The 25,910-nt window shown below is 58.2% G+C and overlaps 2 protein-coding genes across 5 annotated transcripts; both read left to right on the forward strand.

The window, feature by feature from the left end:
- The first annotated feature begins 3,142 nt into the window (after positions 1–3,142).
- On the forward strand, positions 3,143–15,020 carry ARMC5 (armadillo repeat containing 5). 3 transcript variants are annotated; one of them, XM_075564818.1, is made up of 6 exons: positions 3,143–4,210; positions 7,279–7,386; positions 7,490–8,276; positions 10,360–10,862; positions 11,340–11,472; positions 11,594–15,020. In XM_075564818.1, the coding sequence occupies exons 1-6, from the start codon at positions 3,745–3,747 to the stop codon at positions 12,417–12,419; spliced, it is 2,823 nt and encodes a 940-aa protein (XP_075420933.1). In that variant the 5' UTR covers positions 3,143–3,744; the 3' UTR covers positions 12,420–15,020. The 3 variants fall into 3 exon arrangements, with proteins under 3 accessions (XP_075420933.1, XP_075420934.1, XP_075420935.1); XM_075564819.1 differs by lacking the exon at positions 3,143–4,210 and adding an exon at positions 4,324–4,543; XM_075564820.1 differs by lacking the exon at positions 3,143–4,210 and adding an exon at positions 4,558–4,824.
- A 1,311-nt stretch (positions 15,021–16,331) lies between these two features.
- On the forward strand, positions 16,332–22,045 carry TGFB1I1 (transforming growth factor beta 1 induced transcript 1). 2 transcript variants are annotated; one of them, XM_075564821.1, is made up of 11 exons: positions 16,332–16,482; positions 17,635–17,750; positions 17,846–17,898; positions 17,991–18,133; positions 18,288–18,375; positions 18,520–18,625; positions 18,716–18,910; positions 20,302–20,475; positions 20,741–20,822; positions 21,088–21,236; positions 21,488–22,045. In XM_075564821.1, the coding sequence occupies exons 1-11, from the start codon at positions 16,470–16,472 to the stop codon at positions 21,752–21,754; spliced, it is 1,386 nt and encodes a 461-aa protein (XP_075420936.1). In that variant the 5' UTR covers positions 16,332–16,469; the 3' UTR covers positions 21,755–22,045. The 2 variants fall into 2 exon arrangements, with proteins under 2 accessions (XP_075420936.1, XP_075420937.1); XM_075564822.1 differs by lacking the exon at positions 16,332–16,482 and adding an exon at positions 16,629–16,878.
- The last annotated feature ends 3,865 nt before the right edge of the window (positions 22,046–25,910 follow it).

Here is a 25,910-nt window from a genome sequence, read left to right on the forward strand (position 1 = left end):
TAGGAATTAGGTTCTGGGAACCGACAGCGCCAGGACCGGATTCCAAAAGGCTACCTGGCCTATGCCTGTCCTAGGGACAAGCAAGCTGTGGGAGGAAAGGGGAGTCCACTCTTCTAGCCACTGATTAAGTCGTGCTTTAAAAATCTCTCTCAAAAAAAAATCTCTCTCCAAACCCTAGATGCAGTTCTTTCAGTAGATATTCGCTCATTTAAAAAAACCCGTTTTACTGGCATATAATTCATATATCATATAGTTCAATGGTTTATTCCTATTCAAGAATTGTAGGACAGAAAATGCATGCATTGTTTGGGGCACACACACACACAGCCCAGGTATAATTCCCAGTGTCCTGTCACAGGTGAATCTCCATTAACTTTTCTCTCTGTTGACAAAGAATCAGAGAAAATGCCCAGGGGATCTGCAAGGCACGGAGCAAAGGAAGGGCAAAGGAGTGGATGACAAACTTTGGGCCTCTTGCCCTGCCCTGAAATGCCCTAAAGCACCCCTTGAACTTGAGATGGGCTTCCTGGTCCTTTGCTTTGGCCTTGGGTCCCATCAGCCCGAGTTGCTCTGTCCTATAAGGAAAGGGGAGGGTCTTCCAAAAGGACCAGACCCCCAGAACTTGCACAATGATCCAAGTTTACATTCTGTGGTCCCTGTTACACTATAGTCTTCTGGAAACCATGGTCATCCCTTCTGGCTGCATTTCCCAGGAGCTTCCCTAGCCTCTGCCAGGATGAGGCAGTTGCCCGGGTATGATTGCCCCATCAGCCCCAGGCTGGTGAAGAGGACCTATCCAACAGCTGTTGGGGGTGCCTTGAAGCTGAAAGTAGCATGGGTAGGGCCAGGCAGCTCCTGCCATTGGAAAACTCTGCCTCCCACTGGTGAACTCACTGAATAGATACCAACCCATTCATCTGGGAGGGCTCTTTGGAAGACGAGTCCTCCTTTGACCACTGGAAGGCAGTGGTCACCGTCCTAGCATTCTAACTTCTCTAGTGTGGTAGTCATATAATCTGGGCCAATTTGGGTCTATTAAGAGTGAAGAGGTGAAGTTTAGCCTGTCAATCAGGTCGCAGCTTGATAGCCCCATTTGGAGGTGCTAAGGAGATAAATAGCTCGTTGGAGGTGGGACACTCTCCTTGCGAGACATTCCTGTTGACAAGCCACATGGAGCTAAGCTGGTGGACCCAGGGCCCTGGAGCTGAAGGAGCCATGTGGAGACCCGCGCCAGCCAGAGATGCTTCCACCGCCACTGGACCCACAACTTTCCACCCACTGGCCTGTGAGCTTCCTGCATTTGGCATTATTGCATGGCTGCGTGAGTCTGAAGAAGTTATAGACTGGTATCAGACATATGTGCTAAAATCAGACTTATGGACTTGATCTGGGCTGGGCTGTTTTCTTGATATTCAATTACTCTTGGCTTTAGAGCGCTCTTGTACATATTTGAGTGCCTCTGCATTTGTTTCTCCAGTCTACTCGGACTGACATATCAAGCCTGGAAAAGACGTGGACGTTCTCAAATTCCATTTTCAGCCTACAAATCAATAGTCCTAGAGGAGCTGAACGGTGTGCTTAGAGCAGCGGTTTTCAACCTGTGGGTCATGACCCCTTTGGGGGTCAAATGACCCTCTCACTGGAGTCGCCTGATTCATAACAGTAGCAACAAAAATAATGTTATGGTTGGGGGCGGGTCACCACAACACGAGGAACTGTATGAAAGGGTGGCGGCATTAGGAAGGCTTAGAACCACTGGCTTGGAGGTTCCCAGTATCCTTAGGCTTTCCAAGAGCAAAGACAAGCCCAGGTCCAAGAGAAGGTTTACGCTGAAGCTAGTGATATTTGCAAGGGCTGCCTTCCTGATACACCTGCTGGTGCTGTTTGGGTCAGAGCTGGCAGAGAAAGGCCAGGTCACTCTGCAGAAGGACACAGGCTTTCTTGCCACAATGGGCCACCTAGAGGACAAACAGGTGAACGTTTTGGCTGAAGCTCTTGCTCTCCCAGTTGCAAAGGAAAGGCTTCTGGGCGTTGGTGCAGAGCGGATGTGAGCTGTCCACAAAGCTCTTGCTGCCATCGGGTCCACTTACAGGGTTCCTTGCCCTTAAGTGAGCCATGGGGCTTTAGGAGCTTGAAACTGTGGTAGACGCTTCTGCCGCACCCCAGACAGGCATAGGGTGCTCACTTGAGTGGGTACACTGGTGCTCTGCAAACCGGGTACACTAAAAGCCAAGGTCACACATAGGACACTTGAAGGGGCCGCTCCCCTTTGCGGGTGTGCTGGTGCTTGGGGCAGCCTGAGCTGCTGGTGACGGTCTGGTCACACAGCCACTCTGTGGTTTCTCAGTGTGCGAACACTGGCCCTTGAGCAGAAAGGAGCTTTAACCATAGCACGTGCCTCGCCAGGGCTCTTCACAGGTGTGGGAGGGCTAGTGGTGCGACATTCTGGCGCTGACGGGGAAGCTCTGGCCACAAGTCCCACAGCTTCTCCCTAGCATGCGAGCCCTTGGACTGGATCAGACACCGAATCTTGCCACACCCTGCGCACCATTGCTGTGTGGCCAGGCCTCCCCACATTCTGGGCACTGGTCAGGCCAGTGGCTTGAGAGGAAGTGTCCTTTGGGATGAAATTGGAGCTAAGGCTGCAGGAGCTGCCACATTCGGAGCTGGAATTTGATTTGTCACCAGTGTGTACGCGGTGGTGCTTAATCAGATCGGGAGTCTTGGCCGCCACTGTGCATGGCTAAGATCAAAGAGGCAGGCTGCGGTCAGTCTGCACACGCGGCACTGAAAAGTTTTGAGGCGCGCAGGTGAGGAGGTCTTGGCTGGGGCGTCTGACTCCCAGGGCCAGAGCCTACATTGGCACGAAACGCTGCCTAGCAGACCAGGTAGGGCCCTCGGGGGGGACCCTGCAATCGAAGAGAGACCTCGGGGCTTCCTTGGATCATGCTGACGTCTGGTTCTCCCATTCCGACTGGGCTCTTCCTCTGGAGGCGACTCCATCGCGAGAACAGGGCGCCCGTTCCCTGGCGTTGCACCAGCAACTCTCTCTGCTAGCACCCCTCAGAGGAAAGGAAGCTCAAAACCCCAGCGTTCAGTACCGGAAACGGAAACGTCGACACACACCCCGCCCCCCGCCCTCCCCCGCGCCGCTCTAGGAAGCGGCGGCAAACGGTCTCGGTGGGTTTAACCCTCTCGTTCACCGGAGTGAGGGAGAGCAGCCCAACCGCGGTCGCCGTCAGGAACTTGACACTGTGCGCCTCGCTTGGGGTGTTCAGGCGCCGTCACCCGGGACGTCTGGGCCCGGGGAGCGCTCGGGGGCGAAGTGCACCTGAAAGAGGGAAGGCGGTCGCTGCCCGGGACACGCTAGCTAGAGGGCGAAGTAGCTGTCACGCCGAGCGGCACCGAGCGAAGACTTCCCGGTCAGCTGTCCGGGTTCTCCCGAGGCGGCGGCCGACTCAGAGGCCTCCAGGAGCGAGTTTCCGGTTCGTCCTAAACCAGGCGTGTCACGCGTGGCGCCCCTTGGGCTCGCACGTTTCGAGAGCTACGACTTGTTCTCCGAGACTGTGCAAGAACCGGAGTTCCCAGACTACCCCTTCCCACCGGCTGGTCCATCTCGACGGCGCGCCCCAAGAAGCGTCAGCGGGGAGGCGCCCGGCCACGCCCCCTGCCTCAGTTCCGCTCCGCTAGGGCGGCGGCGGGGCGGGGGGCGGGGCGGAGGGCGGAGCCTCGGCCCGAGCCAAGATGGCGGCTGCAAAGCCAACCCCCACGGACTCGCTCTCGTTCTGCCTCGCGCAGCTCACGGCGGCGGCCGAGGAGGGTCTAGACGGAACGAAGGACTCGGCTACCAACGAGACACCCTTGGGTCGTGCGCTCCTAGCGCTCCGCACGCGCCACGTCAAGGCAGCTGCGGGAATCGAGCGCTTCCGGGCACGCGGCGGGCTCCGCCCCCTCCTTGCGCTGCTACGGCGAGCGGCGGCGGCGGGCCCCACCCCGTCCCAGGCAAGCTCCGGCTCCGCCCCCTCGGCGGCTTCTCCTGGGCCCGCCCCCCCTCCGGACTCCGCCCCCTCCGCGGGCTCGTCGGCCACGTCTTCGCCGCCAGTGCGCCTGCGCAAGACTCTGGACTTGGCCCTCAGCATCCTCGCGAACTGCTGTACGGAAGGGGCGAGCCGGGCCGAAGTGCGCAAGCTCGGCGGCATTCTCTCCCTGGGTAAGTGCTTGGCCTTGCACGGCCCGCCCTGTCGGGGGGCTGGGCGGAGTTTATTCTCGGCCCCGGAAAACGTGCTTCCGTGACGTCGCAGCGCCCCGATGTCACGCTTATCCCGCCCAGTGGCATCACGCGCACACTGTTGCTCCCCGCGCCCAGTTTCCCCTGAACTCCGCCCCTGCCACGGAATAATTGCAGACGTTAACTGGGTAGTATCTGTTAAGAACCGCACACATGTAGCCTCGTAAAGACCCCAGGGTGACTGTCCCAGGTCGTTCCCGTCCTCCATTTGTGATGCTCGGCGAGCCTCCGTGACGTCGCGCTGCCAGCAGCCAGGTCAGCGGTTCAAAACCACCAGCCCGCTCCGCGGGAGAAAGATGGGCTTTCTACTCCCGCGAAGAGCCACGGTCTCGGAGACACACGGGCAGGTCTACCCTGCCCTGTAGGGTCGTTATGAAGTGGCATCAGCGCGGTGGCATTGAGTTTGGGTTTGGTAGATACTAAATGCCCACTACGTGTAGCTTCGTGGTCGACCTTGGAGGACCCCAGTGGGTGAGGTGGAGGCCAGAAGACGGCCTCTATTTCTCTCCCACAACGCACCTGTGAAAGTAAGGCAGGTGGGTGCTGTCTTTGAGCCCCTTCTGGGGAAATGAGAACATACTTCTCCAGATTGGATTAGGGAGACATTGAAATACAAATTCAGATACGAAATGAAATGCAAATACGCAGGCTTGGGCTGGATGCCCCAAGTCCTTGAAAATTAGCGCAAAAGAACAACTCCTCCCAGGGAGAGCCAGATTGGCGCCGCCTGGTGGCAGCCTCGCGAGCCCGGAAAACACACCTGGCCCGTTTTTCTTGCAACGTTAGCCTTGCCCATCCAGGGAAGCAGGTACACGTCTGAAATCTGCACACAGTGCGCCCAGATCCTAAATTGTTTACGGGGAGGCGGGACACACACATTGAAATCTGCCCTTGGAAAGAAACCTGCCCTTGTACAGTGGGTTCCAACTCTTAGCAACCTCGTGGGGAGTGGAGGGGAATCAGTGGAACTGTGTCCCCATGGGCTTTCAATGGCAAGTTTCTCCCAAGTAGTTAGCCAGGCCTTGCTTCTGAGGCACTTTAGGGTGGACTCTGACTTCCGTCTCTGTAGTCGGCAACTGAGCATGTTACGTGTCCTGGTGTATGTTTAGGAAGTAATGATGGCCACATAGGTGCAAATATGCTTGGGACAATTGATGTGCGGATTGTTAGAGGATCCGTGAGAGCGCCCAGTAAAATGATCTTAAATACAAATAAAGAGTCGTAGTGCATGAGTTCATCCTCAATTAATGGTATTTTATGATAACATAAATAAATGAATATTTTTAGTATTCCCATATAACCCTCACATCATTCGGTTACTGTTTTTTCTGCGTTTTAAATATCTGTGAATCCATGCTTTTTTTTTTCTACCATATGCCCAGGGACTGGTGTCAGCGTGCTGAGCGGTGCAGGCAGCTGGCTTGATTCAAGCTGCTGTTCTTTCTCACCTGAGTCAATGCAGCAGCCGCCTCCCCTTTCTTACACCCACCCTGAATCCTTTTCCCTGTAGCAGCCCTTGCCCTCGATGGCAAGGCCACTCCCCTTCTTAAACCGTGGTGGACCTTGCAGCCCTCACATCCCTTAGCTTGGCAGGTGCCCCTAACCTCACCTCTGAGCCTCCTCACCCGCCCAGCTCCACAGGTGCAGGGTGATGGAGTCTGAGAACCTCCAGCCAGACGGACCTGCTCTGAGTGTCAGTCCCTGTCTCTCGAGCCAGTGCCTGCCTGCCTCTTCAGCCTTCCGAGCCTTGGGGGCTCGCCTTTTTTTGTTGAGCGTCCGCTTGTGCATCAGGTGACGGTGTACAGAGCAGATGATCGGTTTCACATTGAACAATCACCCCCCCCCCCACTCCAGTGGAAGCTGGCCTGGCCTGCCTACTCCCCTCGTGCCCTGGCTCCTGTCCTCCTCGTCTCCTGAGTCTTCTGAACTTTGTCCTCCGGTGAATGCTGCCTCCTTGATCCCAAAAGGCCTATGACTCTAAGGTGTTCAAACCTTCGCAGTGTTAGTACCGTATGTACTCGTGTATAAACCGCGTTTTTCAGCACATTTTTTATGCAGTTTGTAGTGAAATTAGGTGCCTCGCCTGATATTCGGGTCGGCTTTTACTCAAGTATATACGGTATGTCCTTGGGGTCCTGTCTGTGTGTGGCTGGAAATGGGGCCAGGAGGCTGAGTTCAGTTGCAGGCCGGAAGGGTGACACGGATGGTCTCAGGTTCCACCAGTCTGTTGGCCTGGTCTTTCTCATGATGGGACTTATTCCACTCTCTCTTCCCTTCTAGCCAGGACCCGCTAGGACAGCGGTTCTCAACCTGTGGGTCAAGACCCCTTTGGGGGTAGAATGACCCTTTCACAGGCGTTACCCCATTCATAACAGTAGCAAAATGACAGTGATGAAGTAGCAGTGAAAATAGTGTTATGGATGGTGGAGGTGGAGGCGGTGGTGGTGGTTGCGGAGGGGGAAGGCGACGGGTCTTCCCGGAAAGGTGGTGCTCAGGAGGAGGTGGGGGCATGTCCCCGCGTCCGGGGCCCTCGTCGGCGGTCGCGATGAGTTGCCTGGCTCGGTCCCTCCCTTCTCAAGTCCCTTTTCCGGTCTGCCGTCTTCCTTTTCAAAAAAAGAAGAAAAGAATGTTCTGGTTGGGGTCACCACCACATGACAGGGTCGCAGCAGGAGGAAGGCTGAGAACCGCTGCTCTAGTGCAGTCTCTCTTGGTAGCGGGCGCCGTGCCGTGCTTCTGGTCTCCTGGTTATTGGGTGTCCCCAGGGTCCATTCATCCAGAGGACCGACTGTTTCCCTGTGTCTTTGCAGGTAGTCACTTTTCTGCCCTCTGGACAGGGAGAGACCATTAGTTGGCCCCTAGATGGCTACTCATAAGCCCAGTCACTACTCCACCAAAGTAGGGTACAGACTTTGAGGATTGTGTTCGGCCATTTGCCCTTGGTGTCCCCTTGGGAGGACTGATGAGAGAACTAAGCCCCGCCCCCCCTACAGTGACCATTCTTCAGTGTGTGAAGACAGACAGTATCCAGAACCGGACAGCGCGTGCACTGGGGAACTTGGCCATGGAGCCCGAGAGCTGTCGGGACATCCACTCTGCTGGTGAGCAGGCTGGGCGGGTGGGTCGGGCTCTGGCTCTGGGTAGGCGAGGGGCTTGGGCACATGCCTGTGCTCCCTCTCTGATCCCCCCAACCCTCCCCTCCAGGTGGGGTCCCCCTGCTCCTTGAGAGCCTGGCAGCCTGCAAGGACTCCAAGTGTCTCCAGAGTGTGGTGCGTGCTCTCCGCAACCTGGCCGACAGCCCCCAGCACCGCCTGTCCCTGGCACAGCAAGGAGCGGTCCGACCGCTGGCTGAGCTCCTGGCCACCACCCCAGACCTCACGCTGACTTCCGCCCTGGTCCGTGCCCTCCTGGAGCTGAGCCGAGGCTGCTCCCGGACCTGTGCTGAGCAGCTGAGCCTGGGTGGTGGGCTGGGCCCCCTCGTCAGCCTGGCCTCTCATCCTAAGCGGGCCGTACGTGAAGCCACCATCCTGACCCTGGCCAACCTGTGCGCCCAAGGCCTGGTCCGGCCCGCGCTGGGCAACGCTGGGGGCGTAGAGGTGCTGCTCGGAGAGCTTCGGCGGCGCCGGGGCTCCAACGGGGCCAGCCCAGCCTCCCAGCAGCCCCTGGTGCGGGCCATCTGTCTGCTCTGCAGGGAGGCCATCAACCGGGCCCGGCTGCGGGACGCCGGTGGCCTGGAGCTGCTGATGGGCTTGCTCCGTGACTCCCGGGCCCAACCCTGGCACCCGCGTGTGGTGGTCGCCCTCGTGGGCTTCCTCTACGATACAGGGGCCCTGGGCCGGCTGCAGGCCCTGGGGCTTGTACCCCTCCTGGCCGGGCAGCTGTGCGGAGAGGCCGGAGACGAGGAAGAAGAGGGAAGGGAAGCTGCTTCTTGGGACTTCCCTGAGGAGCGGACCCCTGAGCGGGTAGAGGCTGGAAGCTTCCGGAGCCTCAAGTGAGCCCTCCCTCGGGCCCCGGGAGGGTGGGCAGTGCTCCGGGTTTGGTTTTGTGTCTGCTCTGACCCTCGTCACTAGTCCCCGATCTCTTCCCGGCGCCCCCACCCCCGCCAATCCTGTCGGGGTTTCTATTGACTTTTTTTTTTTAGTCTTGGATTATGTTTTCAGGGAAACTTGGTGATTTTTATCAGCCCCTGTCTCCTAATTCCTTGTTTTTGCCTGCCATGACTCCTTTCCCAAGCTGCGATGCGGCCTGCCACGGAATTGATTTCAACTCTTAGCACGTGACCCTGTAGGGTAAAGTGACCAGATGTTAACATTGGGAAAGCAACACCATTGATAAAACTCATATCCTGGCAAAATAGCCACGTGGGAGCCGAAAACCACATGCACTAGCTTGTGCATTCTATCCAAAAATTGGGGCTTTTAAAACGCACGGGATGCGGGGAAAATTGTTAAAAATCAGGACGTCTGGTCACCTTACTCTAGGGGTTTCTGAGTCTATAAGTCTTCGCAGAAGCAAACAGCCTCCTCTTACTCCACAGAGCCACGCACGCAGGGTCTCAAACCAATGACCTTGTGCCGTTAGGCTCATTGCTTCCCCAGCTACGCCCCCAGGACCCCCTTCTCGGGCTCCCAGCCTCCCCGTTCAGCACATCCCCTCGCCCCTGGACTCGTCCTTTGTCCTGGCAGCAACCTCTGAACTCTGGAACCCAGGTCCAGTTTCTGATAGGCACCATGGCCACTGGCTAGAACCACAAGCTCGGGAGCTTACGGCCCTACTCTGGTGCCACTCTGTACGGGCCGAGGCTGCGCCGGACAGTTCACATCCAGGAACCGCCAGTTCCTCTCTGTACCACGGAGACCAGGAGCATCCCCACCCCACAGAGTCCTTGTCAGAATAAATTCGGTTCGGGGTCAAGCAGCTCTGCCCAATACCTCTTCAGAGTGTTGGAAATCAGGAGAGTTACTCTGACGGCTAAGACACGCCTGGCCCGAGCCGTGGTCTTCCCCTTTCAAGGAAGACTGAAGAAGAATCCGGGCATTGGAGCGACGGAGCTGGAGAAGAAGATTGAAAGCCCCACAGACTGCCAAAAGAACAGACACGCCTGTCTGCGAAGAAAGACGGCCGGCCCGAGCTCTGGACATGTTGTCCGGAGAGGCCCGTCCCTGGAGCAGGACATCACTGCTTGGTGGCCTGGAGGGGTGGCGACCAAAGGAAGGCCCTGAAGGAGGTGGACCGGCACCGTGGCTGCGACCGTGGGCGCAAGCACAGGGCCATGGCGAGGGTGGCACCGGGCCAGGCAGCTTCCTTCTGTCGTGCAGAGGGTGCCGTGGGTCGGGACCAACTCCACACCTAACGGCAGTGACAGCAGCAACGTCGCCCCTTGGCTGGCACTAAGTGGGGCTCAGTGAATGTCCACCTGTGGGTGAACTGCCGATTTCTCCTCTCCTCAGTCACTACCACCCAGGCTTCCTCCCAGCCAGGCAGCCCCCCAGAGCCTCACAGTCCCCTGACTTGCTGTTCCCTCGGCCGAGAACACCTCTCCCGGCTTCCCTTGACCCCCCCAACCCCCAAGACTCTGTGATCCTCTCGGTGGGAGCTCCCGTCCCCACGCTTACGAAAATGCCCCAGCTTGTTCTGCCCCGTTCTTTTCCCACACCCCCCGGCCCATCCAGCACAAAGCACAGGTCTTCATCGTGCGGTGGAGCACTGGACTGCTAGTCACAAATGCGGCAGTTCAGAGCCACCAGCCGCCCCTCGAGAGAAAGATGAGGCTGTCTGTGCCTGTCGAGACTTGGGCCTTGGAAGCCTGCACAGGGTCTCGGGCAGCGGACTTGATTCGGTGGCCGTGGGCTTTGCTTCTGCCGGGATTTCCTCCCGCTGGATTGCAGCCTCTTGTAAACTCTAGGGGCTTTAGAGCGCGGCTTGGTACCTAACACTGTTGGGGGGGGGGGGTTTTGATCCGCCATTCTTTCTCCCTTGCCACCTTGGGGCCACTCCCTCTCCCTAGGTGCCATCTCCTTTCACCTCCCTGCCCCCCGCCCCCCCACTTCATCCCCCTGTCTCTCCATTGGCAGGTCATGGCTCATCTCCGAGGGCTATGCCGCTGGCCCTGGAGACATCTCCCCGGACTGGTCCCCTGAGCGCTGCCCGCTGCCAGAGACCCCGGAGCCCTCCAGCCCTGCCACAGGTGGTCCCCCATCACTGCAGACCCCACGCAAGCTGTGCACCCCAAGACACAGCCCAGCCACCCCTATTGAGGAGCCATGGGGCCGAGAAGGGCCGGCCCTACTGCTCCTGTCACGCTTCTCCCAGGCACCTGACCCAAGCGGGGCCCTGGTGACTGGGCCGGCGCTGCGTGGCCTGCTGGCCTACGTGACCGGGGCACCTGGCCCACCGAACCCTCGCGCACTGCGCATCCTGGCACGCCTCACCTGCAACCCGGCCTGCCTGGAGGCCTTCGTGCGCAGCTACGGAGCAGCGCTGCTGCGGGCCTGGCTAGTGCTCGGCATCGCTCCCGACGACTGGCCCACACCTCGGGCCCGGCCGGCCCCCCGCTGCAACCAGCACCGAGAATTGGGTATGTCATTCCCGGACACTCTCTGTCCATGGTCTCCCCAGCCTGCGTTCCCAGCAACCGAGCCCCTGGGGTGGGGGAAGAGGTCTCAAACTGTGGAAGGTCGCGTGGCCTGGCCTTTGTCTAAACCTCAGAGCCCAGATCCCCTGCTCCCCAACTCAGGCCTGGATGCTGCACATTGTGTGACTGGAACCCAGGTGCAGGCACGATGCCAACTGCAGTGCCCCTTCCAACACAGCTCGGAGCTCCCAGGGCCATCTCAGACCTCGGGGCCCAGCCCCGGACACTGGCCACCCCACTCCCTGTTCTCACCCTTAACCTCCATCCAGGCCCTCAAGCACCCTGATGCCACCTGGCTAGAACCTGCAGTTCGCTCCTGCCTGTGTCCTGAAGCGTCACCCTGCTACCTTTCAGGGTCTGTCTGGCCCTGGACGGACACCAGCTCCCCACCTGACCCTTTCTGCCCACCCCACCCTGCAGGGGAGCTGCTGCTGCAGAACCTGACTGTGCAAGCTGAGTCCCCCTTTGGGGTGGGCGCACTCACCCACCTGCTGCTCTCCGGGACCCCAGAGGACCGCGTGGCCTGTGCGCTGACCCTTCCCTTCATCTGCCGGTCAGCAGGGTGTGCTGGCTGCCTGGGGGGGGGGGTGGCAGGGAACCACAGGGGGAGGGACCATACTGCTGTCCCCCAGCCTCGCCCCTTCCTACTCCTGAAAGTTTTTCCTCCCCCTCAGGAAGCCCTCTCTGTGGCGCCGGCTCCTTCTGGACCAGGGTGGCCTCCGACTCCTCCTTGCAGCGCTGACTCAGCCGGCCCCAAGCCCACTCTTCTTCGTGTTTGTCGCAGACTCCCTCTCCTGTCTCCGTAGCCTGGTGTCACCAGCTGAGAGCCCAACCCTCGCGCTCACATCCCCCTGGAACCTGGACCTGCCCACCCCTTGCCACTATGAGCCTCTGCTAGGCCCCACCCCAGCCCCAGGCCCCACTCCCGACTTGCACTTCCTACTGGACTCGGGCCTTCGGCTCCCAGCCCAGCGGGCCACATCAGCTACCGCATCCCCGTTCTTCCGGGCCCTGCTCGCTGGCAGCTTTGCTGAAGCCCAGCTGGACCTGGTGCCCCTCCGGGGGCTGTCCCCCAGTGCAGCCTGGCCCGTCCTGCACCATCTGCATGGCTGCCGGGGTTGTGGGGCTGCTCGGGGACCTGTGCCACCGCCAGGCCAGCCCTTGCTCGGCTCCGAGGCCGAAGAGGCCCTGGAGGCTGCTGGCCGTTTTCTGCTGCCTGGCCTAGAGGAGGAGCTGGAAGAGGCTGTGGGCCGGGTCCACCTGGGGCCTCAGGGTGGCCCAGAGTCTGTGGGGGAAGTATTCCGCCTGGGCCGGCCCCGGCTGGCTGCCCATTGTGCCCGCTGGACTCTGGAGCCAGGACGGTGCCTGCGGAAACGGGCCCTGGCCCTGATGGAGCTTGTGGGGGCAGCAGGTGAAGAGGCCGGGCCACTGACTGAAGCCTTGTTGGCTGTGGTGATGGACGCTGAGGCAGGGGGCAAGGGTCCTGGTGCAGACTGTTGATGTTCCTTGGGAGGGGACTCGCAGACAGAGCAGCTGTGGGGAGTCCTCCCTCCTAGTGGTGACAGGGAAGGGCTCACGACCTGGTGAGCTGGGCAGCTGGAACGGGAGCAGATGCTGGGATGCAAAGGCCCAGGAATGAGAAGCGAGGCCAGGGCCTGGTCTTGCGGCCCAAGAGATGGCGAGTAGCCAGGCCCACTCTCGAGGTGAGATTAAAAGGTTCTGGAGTCAGATACCCCATCATGTTAGTGTCTCCACTTGCTTCTCTGAAGGAGCCCCTCCTGCCTTCCACCGGCAAGCCGCAGCCAGCCGTGGTCTCTGGCTGAACCGAGTCCACGCGCGGCATGTAGGAGCCTTTTAAGCCATCACGCATTGGTCCCTGGAGCCCCAGGTGGGATAGCAGAGTTCCCAGGCTTCTCCCTAGGCTAGGGCTGCTTTCTGCTCCCAGGGCAGCAATGCTCAGACAGCACCCCAGAGGGCCCACGGCTGAGATGGTGCTGCCGAGTGGATTGCGGAAGTGGAGATGGGTGTCCAGAATTGGTGTTGGTCTTGTTTGGCTGTCCTTTGTCATTAGTAGGGCTGTTCTCATCTCGGGCCCAGTGTCCTGGCATCTGCTGTGTTCCTGGTGGTGCTGAGATCATGCCCAGAGTGAGCCAGAGCTCTGGGCAGGTTATTCAGATGAGGGAGGACTCCTGCTTTGTTCCCCAGGGTAGGTTCTCCATCACTCGGTTCTCAGGGCCCCCAGCCACCTGAGTAGCAGTCTGATGTCCTACTGCATGGCTGGCTGCTGTGCCCTGGGGAACAGAGGTTGGCGCTCGCTGTCTCTACTTCTCTGGGTGTTTATTTGTGCAGGCCTCTGGCTTTCAGGGATTTGTGCTAGAACCACCCAGTGAGCCTTCAAAAACTCCAAATGCAAAAAAAAACCCTACAGAAACGCTAAATATACCTAACAACACAAACCGAGACGTGAACTGGGCCGAGGACTTGCAGGCCTGCTCCTCAAAGCACACGTGCAAACAGGCATCAGGGAGATGCTAGTCCAGGCCCCAAGGAGGTGCCACGCTCATTCCCCCCTGGGACGGCCACGATTCAAAACCCAGCCCAACCCAGCTGAGAAATGTTGGCAAGGATGTGGGGAAAGGTGCAGGGGGCGGAGTCAACGCAAACGAGCTGCCGTTGAAAAGGGTGTGTGGTTCCGCAAAACCACAACAGACACAAAGTGAGCCATGTGTTGTCCGGGGCTGTCTCCATTCCCACTCCTAGTGCCCCGATGTGCACCAGACACTCCGGTACGCCCACAGAAGCCCGCTATCGCTGGTGCGCTGTTAGCCTATCACTGAGCGGCTTCCCCTTTTCTTGCTGACCGCTACCAAACCTGCCGGTTTCCATGGACTGGCTCCTGCAGCCCCTGCAGCTTCACTCCTCGTGCCCACCCAGCAGGCTCGAGAGGAGACCCCAAACGAGACGTGCACACACCAGTGCCCGTGGCAGCCCTCACAACAGCCCAAAGGTGGAAGCAGCCCCAGTGCCACCAAGACATGGTACAACCAACCTGCAAGGTGCTAGGCACTGCGTATTGAGTGCCTGCTAACAACGTGGGTCAGGCTTGAAGCCATGATGCTGCGTGAAATCTATCAAACCCGTAGGACAGACAGGCCCTCCTGTAGCAGGAACAGACAACTGTAGAGAGACCCAAGTTCCTTAGTGATTACCAGAGGGAAGGCAGGAGGGTGACTCATTTTTTTAGGAATCCTGAAGTTCCACTGACAGGGATGGGAAAAATCTCACCGAGCAACACTGCTTTTCCATAAACTGCGCCTGGGAAAAGTTGGATGGGCCAGTAGGGCACGGTAGATGTTTCCATCAGTGACCCAAAGGGGAGACACTAACCACCAAGGCCGCTAATGTCCAACCTCGCAGGATGTGGTTTCTTGGCTGGAGGTTTGGGGCCATGGATCATGGGACATCCCAGTAAGTTGACCTCATGACATTGCTTAGTGCTTCCATCCGCTAGTTCACTGTGTGTCTCGCTTAGGATCTTCAAGAGCTTGCCATAGGAGGAGGAAGTGGGATGCGCTGGTAATGAGCACCCTGAATAACGGGAAGACCGCCGTTGCTATGAGACACGGAGAACTAGATGGCGACCACGGCCAAACATTTTGATGAATCCTGATCAAAGGGGGGGGGGGCCGTGCAGAAGAGAATGTCACATTCTCAAGATGTTCTTGAACCATCCAGGCTGGATGAGCACTTCCAACACCTGTCCCAAGAGACTGTTTAAACCTTAAGCCAAAAATATCTAAAGAAGTCTTCCAAAAACCAAACATTTGCTTAGCTGGTAAAGACTTTGCCTTGAGAGTGTGCTCTTTTAAGACCTTTCTATGTATCTAGGATCCGAGCGACAGCTAGAGAGATTAAGCAGGGACCTAGGGGCAGCAAGTTTTCCATGAACTGGAAAGAGATAACCCGAGGGGGATAGGACAGCTGCTCGCCTGGAAGGATGTAATCTCGGTGTTGCGGAAATGCCCATGTAGAAACATGAACTGGTAATTGTTCTGCCATGTATATTCTCAATAACAAATAAACTGCATCTATACACATGTATATATGTGTGTGTGTTAGTCTGGGTTGACTAGAGAAATTCAGACACTCAGGTGTATAAGAAAGAGCTTTGTACAAGAACAATTGAATATTGAGAAAATGGTCCATAAGTCTGATATTAGCTCCTATGTCCAATATCTATTCCTATTTAGACTTGCGCAACACATGCAATGATGCCGGGTGCAGGAAGATCATAGGCCAGTGGGTGGAAAGTCTTACAGGAAAAAAAAAAAGTCTCACGGATCCGGTGGTGGTGTAAGTTTCACAGCATTGGCATGGGGCTCCCCGTGGCTCCTCCAGCTCCAGGGCTCTAGCATAGCTCCATGTGTCTTGTCAACAGGAATGTCTCGCAGGGACAGATGCCCTGCCTCCAGTAAGTTATTTATCTCCTTCGCAGCTCCAAATGAGGCCATTTAGCTGTGACCTGATTGACAGGCTAGACTCCACCCCTTCTCAAATTGATACCAGATGATGTAAGTACCACACAGTATGCATAACCACCACAAATGCCTAAGCCCATTCTGATCAAATTGTACATAGGGGATGGTCCCGGGCAGCATGGTTTTGTTTCTTTGCTTGTTAGTTTTCTGGGTGGTTCTAGTTTGCTGTTGGCTTGAGGCTCACTGTCCTAGGGCTCAGGACTGTCTAACCCATGCACAACAGCACAATTGTGTCCATCCCTGCCTGCAGTCTCGTGAGCCCTCGGGGTTTTTGTTCAGGGCACCCTCTGTGTGTTTTCCTGTGTCCAGTGTCTTGGGGCAGGGCTGGGTTGCCGTCAAAACTCCCTGGGACGTGAGTCTGGGTGTCCGTTGACCCCTGTCTGCATACCTCTTTCCAAGTCTTGGCGTCCAGGGGTGGGTTTCCCGTGTCCGGATCACAGGGAGTTCTTTGTGCGTGTCGGGTGTCTTTTGAGAGCTGGATTTCTGTGGTGATCCAGCAGGGTCTCTGCACTTGGGAACTGACCCTTTGAACACATCGCTCCAGCGCTCCAACCAGAAAATTCTCTGGGACAAGTTTATCAGTGCGGATCTGGGTAGTAGTAGGAGGCTCTTTGTAGGACTCCAGCCTGACTTTGGGGGTGGGGGTGGGAGACATCTCCCCAGGGGTCCCTGTGTCTGAGAGTCTCACTGGGCAGGGTTCCAGGACTTGGTTTAGAAGAGCCAAGTCTCCACTCCTGGCCAATCGCCTAGGGATCCCTGCAGCGGAGGCCAAGGCTGGGGTGTGGCCGCCTCTGTGGCAGGCCAGCGACTGGGCCTGGGTGGGCCCCGGCTTTCTTCCCTCCCTCCCTCCCACACCCCTACCCCGTTCCCTCGTTCATCCCCATCCCAGCGGGTCCCCGCTTCCTTACATGGTCACAGCCGGGCCTCCAGCTCCCGGACGTCCCCCTGCCCCCGCCCCCACCGGACACGGCCCCCGCCCTGCTCGCCCCGCGCAGCTGGCCCACGCCCCGCCATGGAGGACCTCGGTGAGTGGGGTCCCGGTCCCTTCGCCCCCAGCCCCTCGCGAGCCGCCTGGGCCCGCTTTCCCAGGAGCCCCGCGCACTCCCTCCGCCTCCCCATCCCCGCCTCCTGGCTTCTCACTCCCGCTCCGCTCTGCCCGCGCCTGCCGGCCGTCCGACTCCACGTCTCCCTTCCTGCCTCTCCCGGCCGGCCGCGCCCTCCTCCTCCCTGCCTCCTTGGCCCCCTTCCTCCAACCGGACCGACGGACGGACGGGCGTGAAGGGACAGCGCCCGGAGTCTGGGAAGGAGGGTCTGGGAAAGTGGGCGAGCGGCAGAGCGCGACATGGACTTCTGCAGGGTTTGGGAAAGGGAAGAGTTAATCAAGTAGTGCAAGCGAGCAAGCGAGCGAGGAGTGATAAGGGGCAAGGACTTCGGGGTTCTGGAAAGGAAATGGTTAAAAGAACCCAGCTCTGGAGGAGCAGGGGGAGGGGGAGGAAGGGATATCTTTTTTTTGGGGGGGGGGAGCGCGGTAAAGAGGACCTGGGCTTCCAGTCCTCCTAATAAGCTGGGTTTGGGGCGCAGCGCCTGCCCAGAAAGAACCCGGCAGAGGGTGCGCTTCTGGAAGGGGCATGGGACACTGGCCTTTGGGGAAGAGACCAATCAGAAGGCGACTCGCCAAGGAGGAGCAGAACGTGGGACCCAGAGGGCCCTGGAGGGGGGGCCAGGACCAGAGGAGGGTCCTGATTCTGCTGGGGGTCAGAAATGGACGGATGTGCTAGAGATGGGAATCCAATCCGAAAGCTGGGTACCCGGCAAATGGCCAGTTGAGCAATGTGGGATGGAGCCCAGCTTGGCTTGAGAAAGTTCATTTTGAACGCTGTCTGGGAAGATGGAGGGAAATCAGAGGAATCCCAGGCTGTGCCTGCCAGAAGGGCTCCTTGCTGCCCTTCCACTTGACTGTGGTTGCCTGACCCTTCAGATACTTGACCCCTGCCAGGCACACTGACTTCTGTTTTTCCCAAGCCCAGCCCACGGAGAGCCCTTCCTTAGCCTCTCATTCCTGAGGGCTTGGTCTGAGCCTTCTAATTCCTGGCGGCTTTCAACACAGCCTCTACCCCAGAATACCCCAATCTTGACCCCCCCCCCCGACCTCTGACCCTGGCTCCTCTTTCCGACAGATGCCCTGCTTTCTGACCTGGAGACCACCACCTCACACATGCCGAGGTCAGGGCCTTCCAAAGACCGGCCCCCTGAGCCACTCACCCCTCCCCTGTCCTACGAGCATCGCACCCAGGTGAGGTCAAATGGTGAGGACTAAGGCGGCCACTGGGGCCAGGCTTGGCCTGCTCTACGGGGCTGGCATCCCACCCGTGTGTCTCTTCTCTGTAGGCAGGGCCTGGGGAGTCTTCGGGTGTGTCTGGGGACAAGGACCATCTGTACAGGTGAGGGACCCGGGAGCTGGGGAGAATGAGGACCCCGGTTGGAGGGGCTTGGATTCCCCAACCCTGAGCCCAGGCTCCCACCTGTTTTCCAGTACGGTGTGCAAGCCTCGATCCCCAAAGTCTGCGGCCTCCGCGGCCCCTCCGTTCTCCTCTTCCAGCGGCGTCTTGGGCACTGGGCTCTGCGAGCTGGACCGATTGCTCCAGGAACTTAATGCCACCCAATTCAACATCACAGGTAGTAGGGTTACTGAGCCAGGCTTCGATGGGCGTGAGTGAGGTGGGCAGGGGAGAAGGACAGAGTAACTGCTAAAGCATTAATTGGAAGTAGAGGGGTGGGGATGGCGCATGGATGACCGCCGTGTCTAGGTCCCCTTCTCTCCTCTCTCCAGATGAAATTATGTCTCAGTTCCCAACCAGCAAAACAGCTGCGGGGGAGCCGAAAGAGGACCCAGCTGATAATAAGAAAAGGCCCAGCATGTGAGTGTGGTATTGTTGTCAGGGCTGAGAGGGGCAGGGGGGGGTGACCAGCCCAAGACACTTGAGTGACTGAAGGGAGCACTGGGGAGGCCCCGAGCTCACACACACACACACACACACACACACACACACGTGTCTTTCCAGCCCCTCCAGCCCATCCTCTGCCCTGGCAAAGCCTTCGGCCACATCAGCAACCCTGGAGCTGGACAGGCTGATGGCCTCCCTGTCTGACTTCCGTGTCCAGAACCATGTGAGTCAGGCAGGAGGGTGGGCCAGTGTCCTTGTAGGGCTCTCCAGCCCGCCCTTAGCCGATTCAACTCTCGGACCTTGCTTGGTACAGCTTCCAGCCTCCGGGCCAACACAGCCTCCGGGGTCAAGTGCCGTGAACGAGGGCTCCCAGTCCCCGCCAGGACCAGCCAATAAGGGCAGCTTAGACACCATGCTGGGGCTACTGCAGTCGGACCTCAGCCGCCGTGGGGTTCCCACCCAGGCCAAGGGCCTCTGTGGCTCCTGCAATAAGCCCATTGCTGGGCAGGTAAGTGGGGCCCCATGGAAGGGGACAGATAGTCACAGGCCTACCTTTACTGAGCTCTAGACCGTGTGCTGTTCTCTCTAAACGAATAACTCAATCGTTATGTTCTGTGGAGGACACGTCTGGGGTGTTGAGTCACAGAGCCAGTATGTGGCAAGGTGAGAATGCCAGTTGATCGTGGGCCTACCCTGTGCCAGGCACTGTGCTCCTCAATCTCACTCGTAGCGGCCCTCCGAGACAGGGCAGAACGGCCCCTGTGGGTTTCTGAGGATGTAGCGCTTTAGGGGAGTAAGGCTTCATCTTTCTCTCATAGAGCGGCCTGTTGGTTTCAAACTGCTGACCCAGTGGGGCAGTAACCACTATAGCGCCAGGGCTCCCGGGCACTGTTAGTCCCTTTACAAAAGCAACCGGACTCCTTTAATCATTACATCAACGCTTTTCGTGGCTTGACGGGGCAGATACCAGTGACAAGAATGGCGCCAGTGGCCAAGATCCTCCTGCCAGATAAGTACCTATCCCAGAATTCCCAGTGTTAGCAAAGCAGGGCAACATTCCGACTTCCGTGGACCTTTGGGAGTCTTGCCTTCTTGAGTTCTTTCCCACATGCATGTGTTCGTCTGGATAGACTAGAGAAACGAATTCATAGGGATGCAGAGTGGATGCTTGTTTGACCTCTGCCTCGTGGGGGTTCTTCTGCGGCTAGCCAGAGGTCAGATACGGCCATGCGGTTTACTGGGTTGTTTTCTGGAAAGAATACGAGTCTTCTGGGTTTGTTTCTCTAGTCTACCTGGTCTAACACAACATACCGTGATACTTAAATAATTCTCGCCAATATGTGGCCTCTTCTTCACAGACCCTCACTTTACCATGCATAGTAATCTGTTCATCTTTCTGATGACTGTGTGAACAGGAAGATGACTATATTAATGTTCATGGTAAAGTGGAGGGGCAGCGAAACAGAGGAAGATCACTAAGGATGTGGATTGACACAGTCCCGGCCACAATAGGCTGAACCATAAGAACCGTGAGGATGCCCGGGGCCGGGCAGTGTTTCATTCTGTTATACATATGCATCAGAGCCAACTTGAAGGCAACTAACAACATATTGTGTTTCTTTTTGTTCCTCTCATCTTCTGATTTTAAAACGCATTCAGACATGTTTACTGCTCACTCTAAAAGACCCCGCTGGAGCTGAGCTCACAGACATGGCATGCGGCCCCATCCTTTGAGCCTGTAGGACTTCCAAGTGGCTTTCCCCATGGTGGACCCTCGATTCTTCTTCTCCGACCTCTCAGAGATACGACTGAGAAAGCAAGCACCTCACCACACTCAGCTTACTTAGCCTGTGGCAGCCCAAGGCCCCCTCCGACCCAGGCAATCTTCCCAACCTGCAGGTGGTGACGGCGCTGGGTCGCGCTTGGCACCCAGACCACTTCGTCTGCGGTGGCTGTTCCACGGCCCTAGGGGGCAGCAGCTTCTTTGAGAAGGATGGGGCTCCCTTCTGCCCCGAGTGCTACTTTGAGCGCTTCTCGCCAAGATGCGGCCTCTGCAACCAGCCCATCCAACACGTGAGCCCCACCTGGCCTCGCCGCCCACACCTTGTCTCAAGGCACCTGTGGATGGGCCTCGTCGCTAGCTGCCCGCCTGCCTGCCTGCCACTAGTTTCTGTGACCACCGCCACTCACCCCTCCCCTGCCTGCCCCCTACCGTTACCCTTTGGCCAATGCACCTTGGATCCCCCAAGTCCCCTGCTGTTCAGCCCAGCCACCCAAGTCCCAGTTGGAAGGGGAGGTGAGGAGGTCCACACTGCAAGTCCTCTTTCGTTCTCCGCAGAAAATGGTTACGGCCTTGGGCACCCACTGGCACCCGGAGCACTTCTGCTGCGTCAGCTGCAGGGAGCCCTTCGGGGATGAGGGTGAGAGTTCGGCTCCTGCCTGTGAAGCTGCGCGCCCCCCTCATCAGCCTGGCCCCCTCGGAGCCCGCCGGCTCCGGAGGCCTCGCCTGTGAATTTTGCCGGTCTCCCTTGACCCCTCGCTCTCCTGTCCTGTGGGCGAGTCTCCAGGCCCCGCAGCGCCCGCCCACGGGTCACTGGCAGGGTCTCTCGGGCTGCCGGGTCTCAGTCCGGCTGCACACCGCCCCCCACACCCACTTCTCTGCGTCCACTCGCTCCCCGCCCCCAGGTTTCCACGAGCGGGAGGGCCGCCCCTACTGTCGCCGAGACTTCCTGCAGCTGTTCGCGCCGCGCTGCCAGGGCTGCCAGGGCCCCATCTTGGATAACTACATCTCGGCGCTCAGCGCGCTCTGGCACCCGGACTGCTTCGTCTGCAGGGTGCGCCAGCCGGGGGGCGGGGCCGCGGCCGGCGGGGGCGGGGCCTCCACGTGCTGGATCGCTGGGGGGCGGGGCCGCGGCCGGCTGGGTCGCTGGGGGCGGGGCCACGCGTCGGGGAGGGGCGTGTCTGAGTCGCTCCGGGCCCGGGGCCACGCCCCCGGCGGCCGGCTACCTAGGGCTGGGCTCCCGCGGTGGAGGGCGCGGGGCCGGCTGCTGACTTCCTTTCCCCGGCGTCACCTTCCCGCCCCCAGGAATGCTTCGCGCCCTTCTCAGGAGGCAGCTTTTACGAGCACGAGGGTCGCCCGCTGTGCGAGAACCATTTCCACGCGCGGCGCGGCTCGCTGTGCGCCACGTGTGGCCTCCCCGTCACGGGGCGCTGCGTGTCGGCCCTGGGACGCCGCTTCCACCCGGACCACTTCACCTGCACCTTCTGCCTGCGCCCGCTCACCAAGGGCTCCTTCCAGGAGCGTGCCGGCAAGCCCTACTGCCAGCCCTGCTTCCTCAAGCTCTTCGGCTGACCGCCCTGGGCTCCCCGAGACCCCCAGGTCCGCACAGACACCCCCCACCCCCGGCCCGGCTCCTGGAGCTTGGCCTTCCCCCAGAGCCTCCGTTCCCCTGTAAGGCCGCACTCAGTGGGGAGACTCCGCCCCTGCACCCCCTTAGGGGAGGGCCCACTGGAATTGGATTCCATCCCAGAGGAGGCTGGGGGAGCTGGCCTTTCCGACAAGTCCAAGGTCAAGACGGGACGTCCCTGAGCCCTCACCATTCTGTGCACCTTTTTCTACCTACATAAACACCTTCCACGCTTCGCTGGGGCTGTGTCTCTGACTGCGCGGTCGAGGGCTCCCAGTCTGCACGCCCCGCCCCGTGGGGTTGGCTGGGTCCCCAGATCTAAGTCACTGCCTGTGGTGGGAGGCAGAGCCTGCAGCCTTGGCCCTTTGGGTCCCCTCAGGCACTCAACCAAACCAAACTCACCGCCATCCAGTACCTCTGTGGGTTTCTGAGACTGGAACTCATTACCAGAGTACAAAGCCCCCTTCTTCTCCTGCGGAACAGCTGGTGGTTTGAACTGCTGACTTGTCCTTTTCGGCCCAATGCATAACCACTACCCTCACCAGAGCTCCTCAGGGCACCACCCAGAGTGCCCGTTTACCCACTCCTTGGATCTGGGCACCCCATCTCCGATAGCCTGTAGGTTTCCTGTAGACACAGCTGCAGCTTATCCCCATCCTTGACGCCCACCCTCCGGACTGCAGGGAGCAGCCAAATGTGTGGGAATTGCTCAGAAGGCAAGCAAGTAGCCCTGCCCAGAGCCATGGCTCATTTCCCCTGTTGGCCTACCTGTTACTCACTGGTGTGCAGAGTCATGTGTGAGCAATCCTGCCTAAGCAGATGACACCTGGCCTGGCCCAAACCCAGTGTTTGGCGTGGGCCAAAACCAGGGACTCACAGGGCACTGCGGACGCCTGAAGGAGGCTCCTAACCAGATTAGGAGTCCAGGCAAGCTCCCCAGAAGAGGTGATGCCTGAGCTGTGTCCCAGCAGAGCTGGGACTTAGGGCCATCTCGTAAGAGAACTGGTGCTAGACAAGTGTGATGGACGAATGGGGCCTTCCCTAACCAGCCAAGGAAAGCTGCCCTACCCCCGATTTCCACCCTACTCAAACCAAAAACCAGTCTTGAGGTGGACTGCCAAGCCGATCCAGATTCATAGTGACCTTATAAGACAGAGTGGAACTGTCCCTGTGTGTTTTTGAGACTAATTCTTTACAGGTGTACAAAGCCCTGGTGATTTCAAACTGCTGACCTTGCAGTTAGCAGCCCAGCCTGTAACCATTATGCCACCAGGGCTCCTCCTGTTCCCACCCCCACAATACCTTTCTAGTCCCTGCCTAGTGCTTATCACTGTTGCAATGAGGGTTAGCTTGCTGCTGATTTGTGGCTTCCTTCGTACACTGGGACGCAAGCTCCCCGAGAACAGAGACCATGCTCATTTTGCTGCGGGCTTCCACTGTTTGGAACAGTGTGCTCGGTGCTGGATGGATGTTTGTCCAGTCAAAGAAGGGCGGAGTCAGAAAAGCAGGAGGGGGCCTAAGAAGAACGAGCTAGAGGACTGAGTCAGAGAAGCAGAGGAAGATTGCACTTTAACCCGCTAGCCAGACCCTGTCCCCGGGCCACTCACTGAAGCCGAGAGTTGAAGGTGGGGAAGGAGCTAGTCAGCTCCACAGCCCAGGGAGAACGTTCCAGGCCTCGGGAACAGCAAGGGAAAGGTCAGGAGGTTCTGAAACTACTTGGCATATTGTGAGAAAGGAACAAGACCAATAGAGCAGACGAAATCAGAGAGGGAATGGGGGTCACCCCACGGAGGGCCTTTTAGACCACACGGAAGGCACATGTGTCCTCTGACATCCGCACCTGAATTCTCGTGGGCAATCCAAACGCATCAACCACAGAAGCAGACCCTGATGCCTTGCCTGTATCTTCTTTGACCCCCTAGAAGTCGCATGCAGCTTGTGCCCACACACTCCAGCTGCTCCCTGTATTGCTGGCCCGAGGGCATTCTCTGGGAGAAGGGGTGTCCTTCATGTGTTGGGCAGGCCAATACATATGTGGGAGGGGGAGCCAAGGGGGGAGTGTCTGCAACTTTCAGCCAGTAAGACAGGACCCGGTGGAGAGGTACTTCAGCCTCATGGTTCCCCAGGGGTCAGTGATCTCCATTGGGAATCCAGTCCAGATGCCCTCCATGGTCACCCGCTCCTCACACCACCCTTGGTGATGTCAGAGGAAACCATCCTCCAACAACTGAAGGGACAGAAGGCACAGATGTATGGTGATGCTCTATAAAAATTAAAGTCATAGAAGATAAGAAAGACAGGAGAGAGAATAAAAGAAAGGAGTCAAACACATTTTATGGTAGCATGCTCCTCTTGATGGACCTCGCAGAACTTGGAGAAGTGAGCAAGGCTTTATCCCATCTTGGGACACTTGTAGGTAGACTTAAGACATACATATTCCGTAGTTACATGCATCACAAGGGGGATGGTATCTATCTACATTAAGGTCCCTGAGCTCACAGGTGAGGAAACCTAATATCTGCATTGGGGGAAGGTACAAGGGGTTGGGTGTCACAGCAGGAAGAGAGGGCAAAAGGATCATGTCTGCTTCTATAGGTTGATAGTTTCGGAATGATTTTTAAAGCAGGATAATAGCTCTCCTGTCGTGGAATACCAGCTTTCCAGACTCCCTCTGGTATAAGTTAGGGAACCCAGTCCTCGACATATTTCCCTCCGTGTTAGTTTCCCACAGGTTGACTTTGCTGCTTTCTTGGTCTCCCTCCCTCCCTCCCTGCTCATCCTGCCTGGGCTCGCCTCCCAGATAAAGACCTTGCACCCACATCCTCTCCTCGAGGCCTGCTTCTGACAGCGTGTTGTTAGCTAGAGGCCCATCCAGTCGGATCTCACCCTGTGTGCCCAGTCCTGTGCCGGCCTCACCATGCAGTTCTGAGGCTTGAGCTCAGTGTTGCAGCCACTGAGTGCATAATTCCTCGAATCGAGGGACCGGGCCTTTACTGGACACCCAATCATCATAGATTCCTCATCATTTTCCCCTAAAATGCCGTTCTGTGTTCTCCCTCTCAGGGATGACCTTAGCTCCCATAAAGAAACAGGAGCCCGCCCCTCCCCACCGTTGCCCCACGCTCAAAGATAATCCTCAGAGAGAGGCAGAGCTGCAGATACCCCCCCCCCTTCCTCTCTGCACCTAGCCCTGGGCTGAGCAAGGGGGACCCTAGGAATCAATCAGCCTCGGCTGCGCAGCCCCGCCGTCTGACTGGGAGGCAGACCTGGACCCGTACCCTGCACGAGGGTCACTCAGTGTGCTCAGAACTCTATCAGGAAAGTCAGAGTCATCTGCCCTGAAGTGGTGACGCGGCTGGTACGACGGGTCACACAGGAGTCGGCTAGGTGGGAGTGAGCACGCCAAGCAGAAAACGCAGCTTTTGGGGAAATGAAAGTGTGTGGGGTGGGCGGGGGCCTCAGCAAGGAACTGTGGTTTCAAGGTGGTGGGTAGGAGGGAGAAAAACTTCAACTCATAATGACCCTCTAGGGCTCTGGGGGACTCCAAGCCTGTAAACCTTTATGGGAGTAGAAAGCTCTGTCTTTCTCTAGAAGAACATCTGGTGGATTCGAACTGCTGACCTTCAGGTTAGCAGCCCAGGGTGTAACCATGACACCCTCAGGGCTCCCAGGGTACGTTAGACCATGATGATCAGCCTGAGGACTTGAATTTCCTCCTAAGTGTGGTAGGAGCTATGAGGCAGGGGACTGATACTGGGATCTGGGTTTGAAAAGATCCCTTTGAATTAACCAGAACCGGGGGTGCCTGCTCAGTTGGACTCCCCTAGTTGAGGGGAGCATGGGGGAAAGAGGTGGTGTTGAGTCTGGGACCCTGGGAAGGGCCATGGGGTGGGGGTGGGAGAGAGTAAGTGTGGCTGAGGTCTCAGGAAGAAGTGTTAGTGAACATAAAAGGGTCCAACGCCCCAGCCTCCATAGGACCTGATTCAGCTGAACAACGCCTAGGGAGGCGGGGGGACTTGCCGGCTCATTGCCCTTGAGGTAACCATTAATCCTTCCCCTGGGGGAATCCAGGAACGGCCCCAAGGGCAGATCCTTGTTGGA

The sequence above is a fragment of the Tenrec ecaudatus genome, chromosome 12 (assembly GCF_050624435.1).
Source record: "Tenrec ecaudatus isolate mTenEca1 chromosome 12, mTenEca1.hap1, whole genome shotgun sequence".
NCBI lineage: Eukaryota > Metazoa > Chordata > Mammalia > Afrosoricida > Tenrecidae > Tenrec > Tenrec ecaudatus.

What these genes read in the sequence shown, in the direction of transcription:
- TGFB1I1 (XM_075564821.1), top strand. An exon ending in CCTACGAGCATCGCACCCAG is followed by an intron (nt 17,751 to 17,845) that starts GTGAGGTCAAAT and finishes TCTTCTCTGTAG; the next exon opens with GCAGGGCCTGGGGAGTCTTC. An exon ending in GCAACCAGCCCATCCAACAC is followed by an intron (nt 20,476 to 20,740) that starts GTGAGCCCCACC and finishes CGTTCTCCGCAG; the next exon opens with AAAATGGTTACGGCCTTGGG.
- ARMC5 (XM_075564818.1), top strand. Translation starts at nt 3,745, where the DNA reads ATGGCGGCTGCAAAGCCAACCCCCACGGACTCGCTCTCGTTCTGCCTC. An exon ending in CGGCGGCATTCTCTCCCTGG is followed by an intron (nt 4,211 to 7,278) that starts GTAAGTGCTTGG and finishes CCCCCCCTACAG; the next exon opens with TGACCATTCTTCAGTGTGTG. An exon ending in TCGGGACATCCACTCTGCTG is followed by an intron (nt 7,387 to 7,489) that starts GTGAGCAGGCTG and finishes CCTCCCCTCCAG; the next exon opens with GTGGGGTCCCCCTGCTCCTT.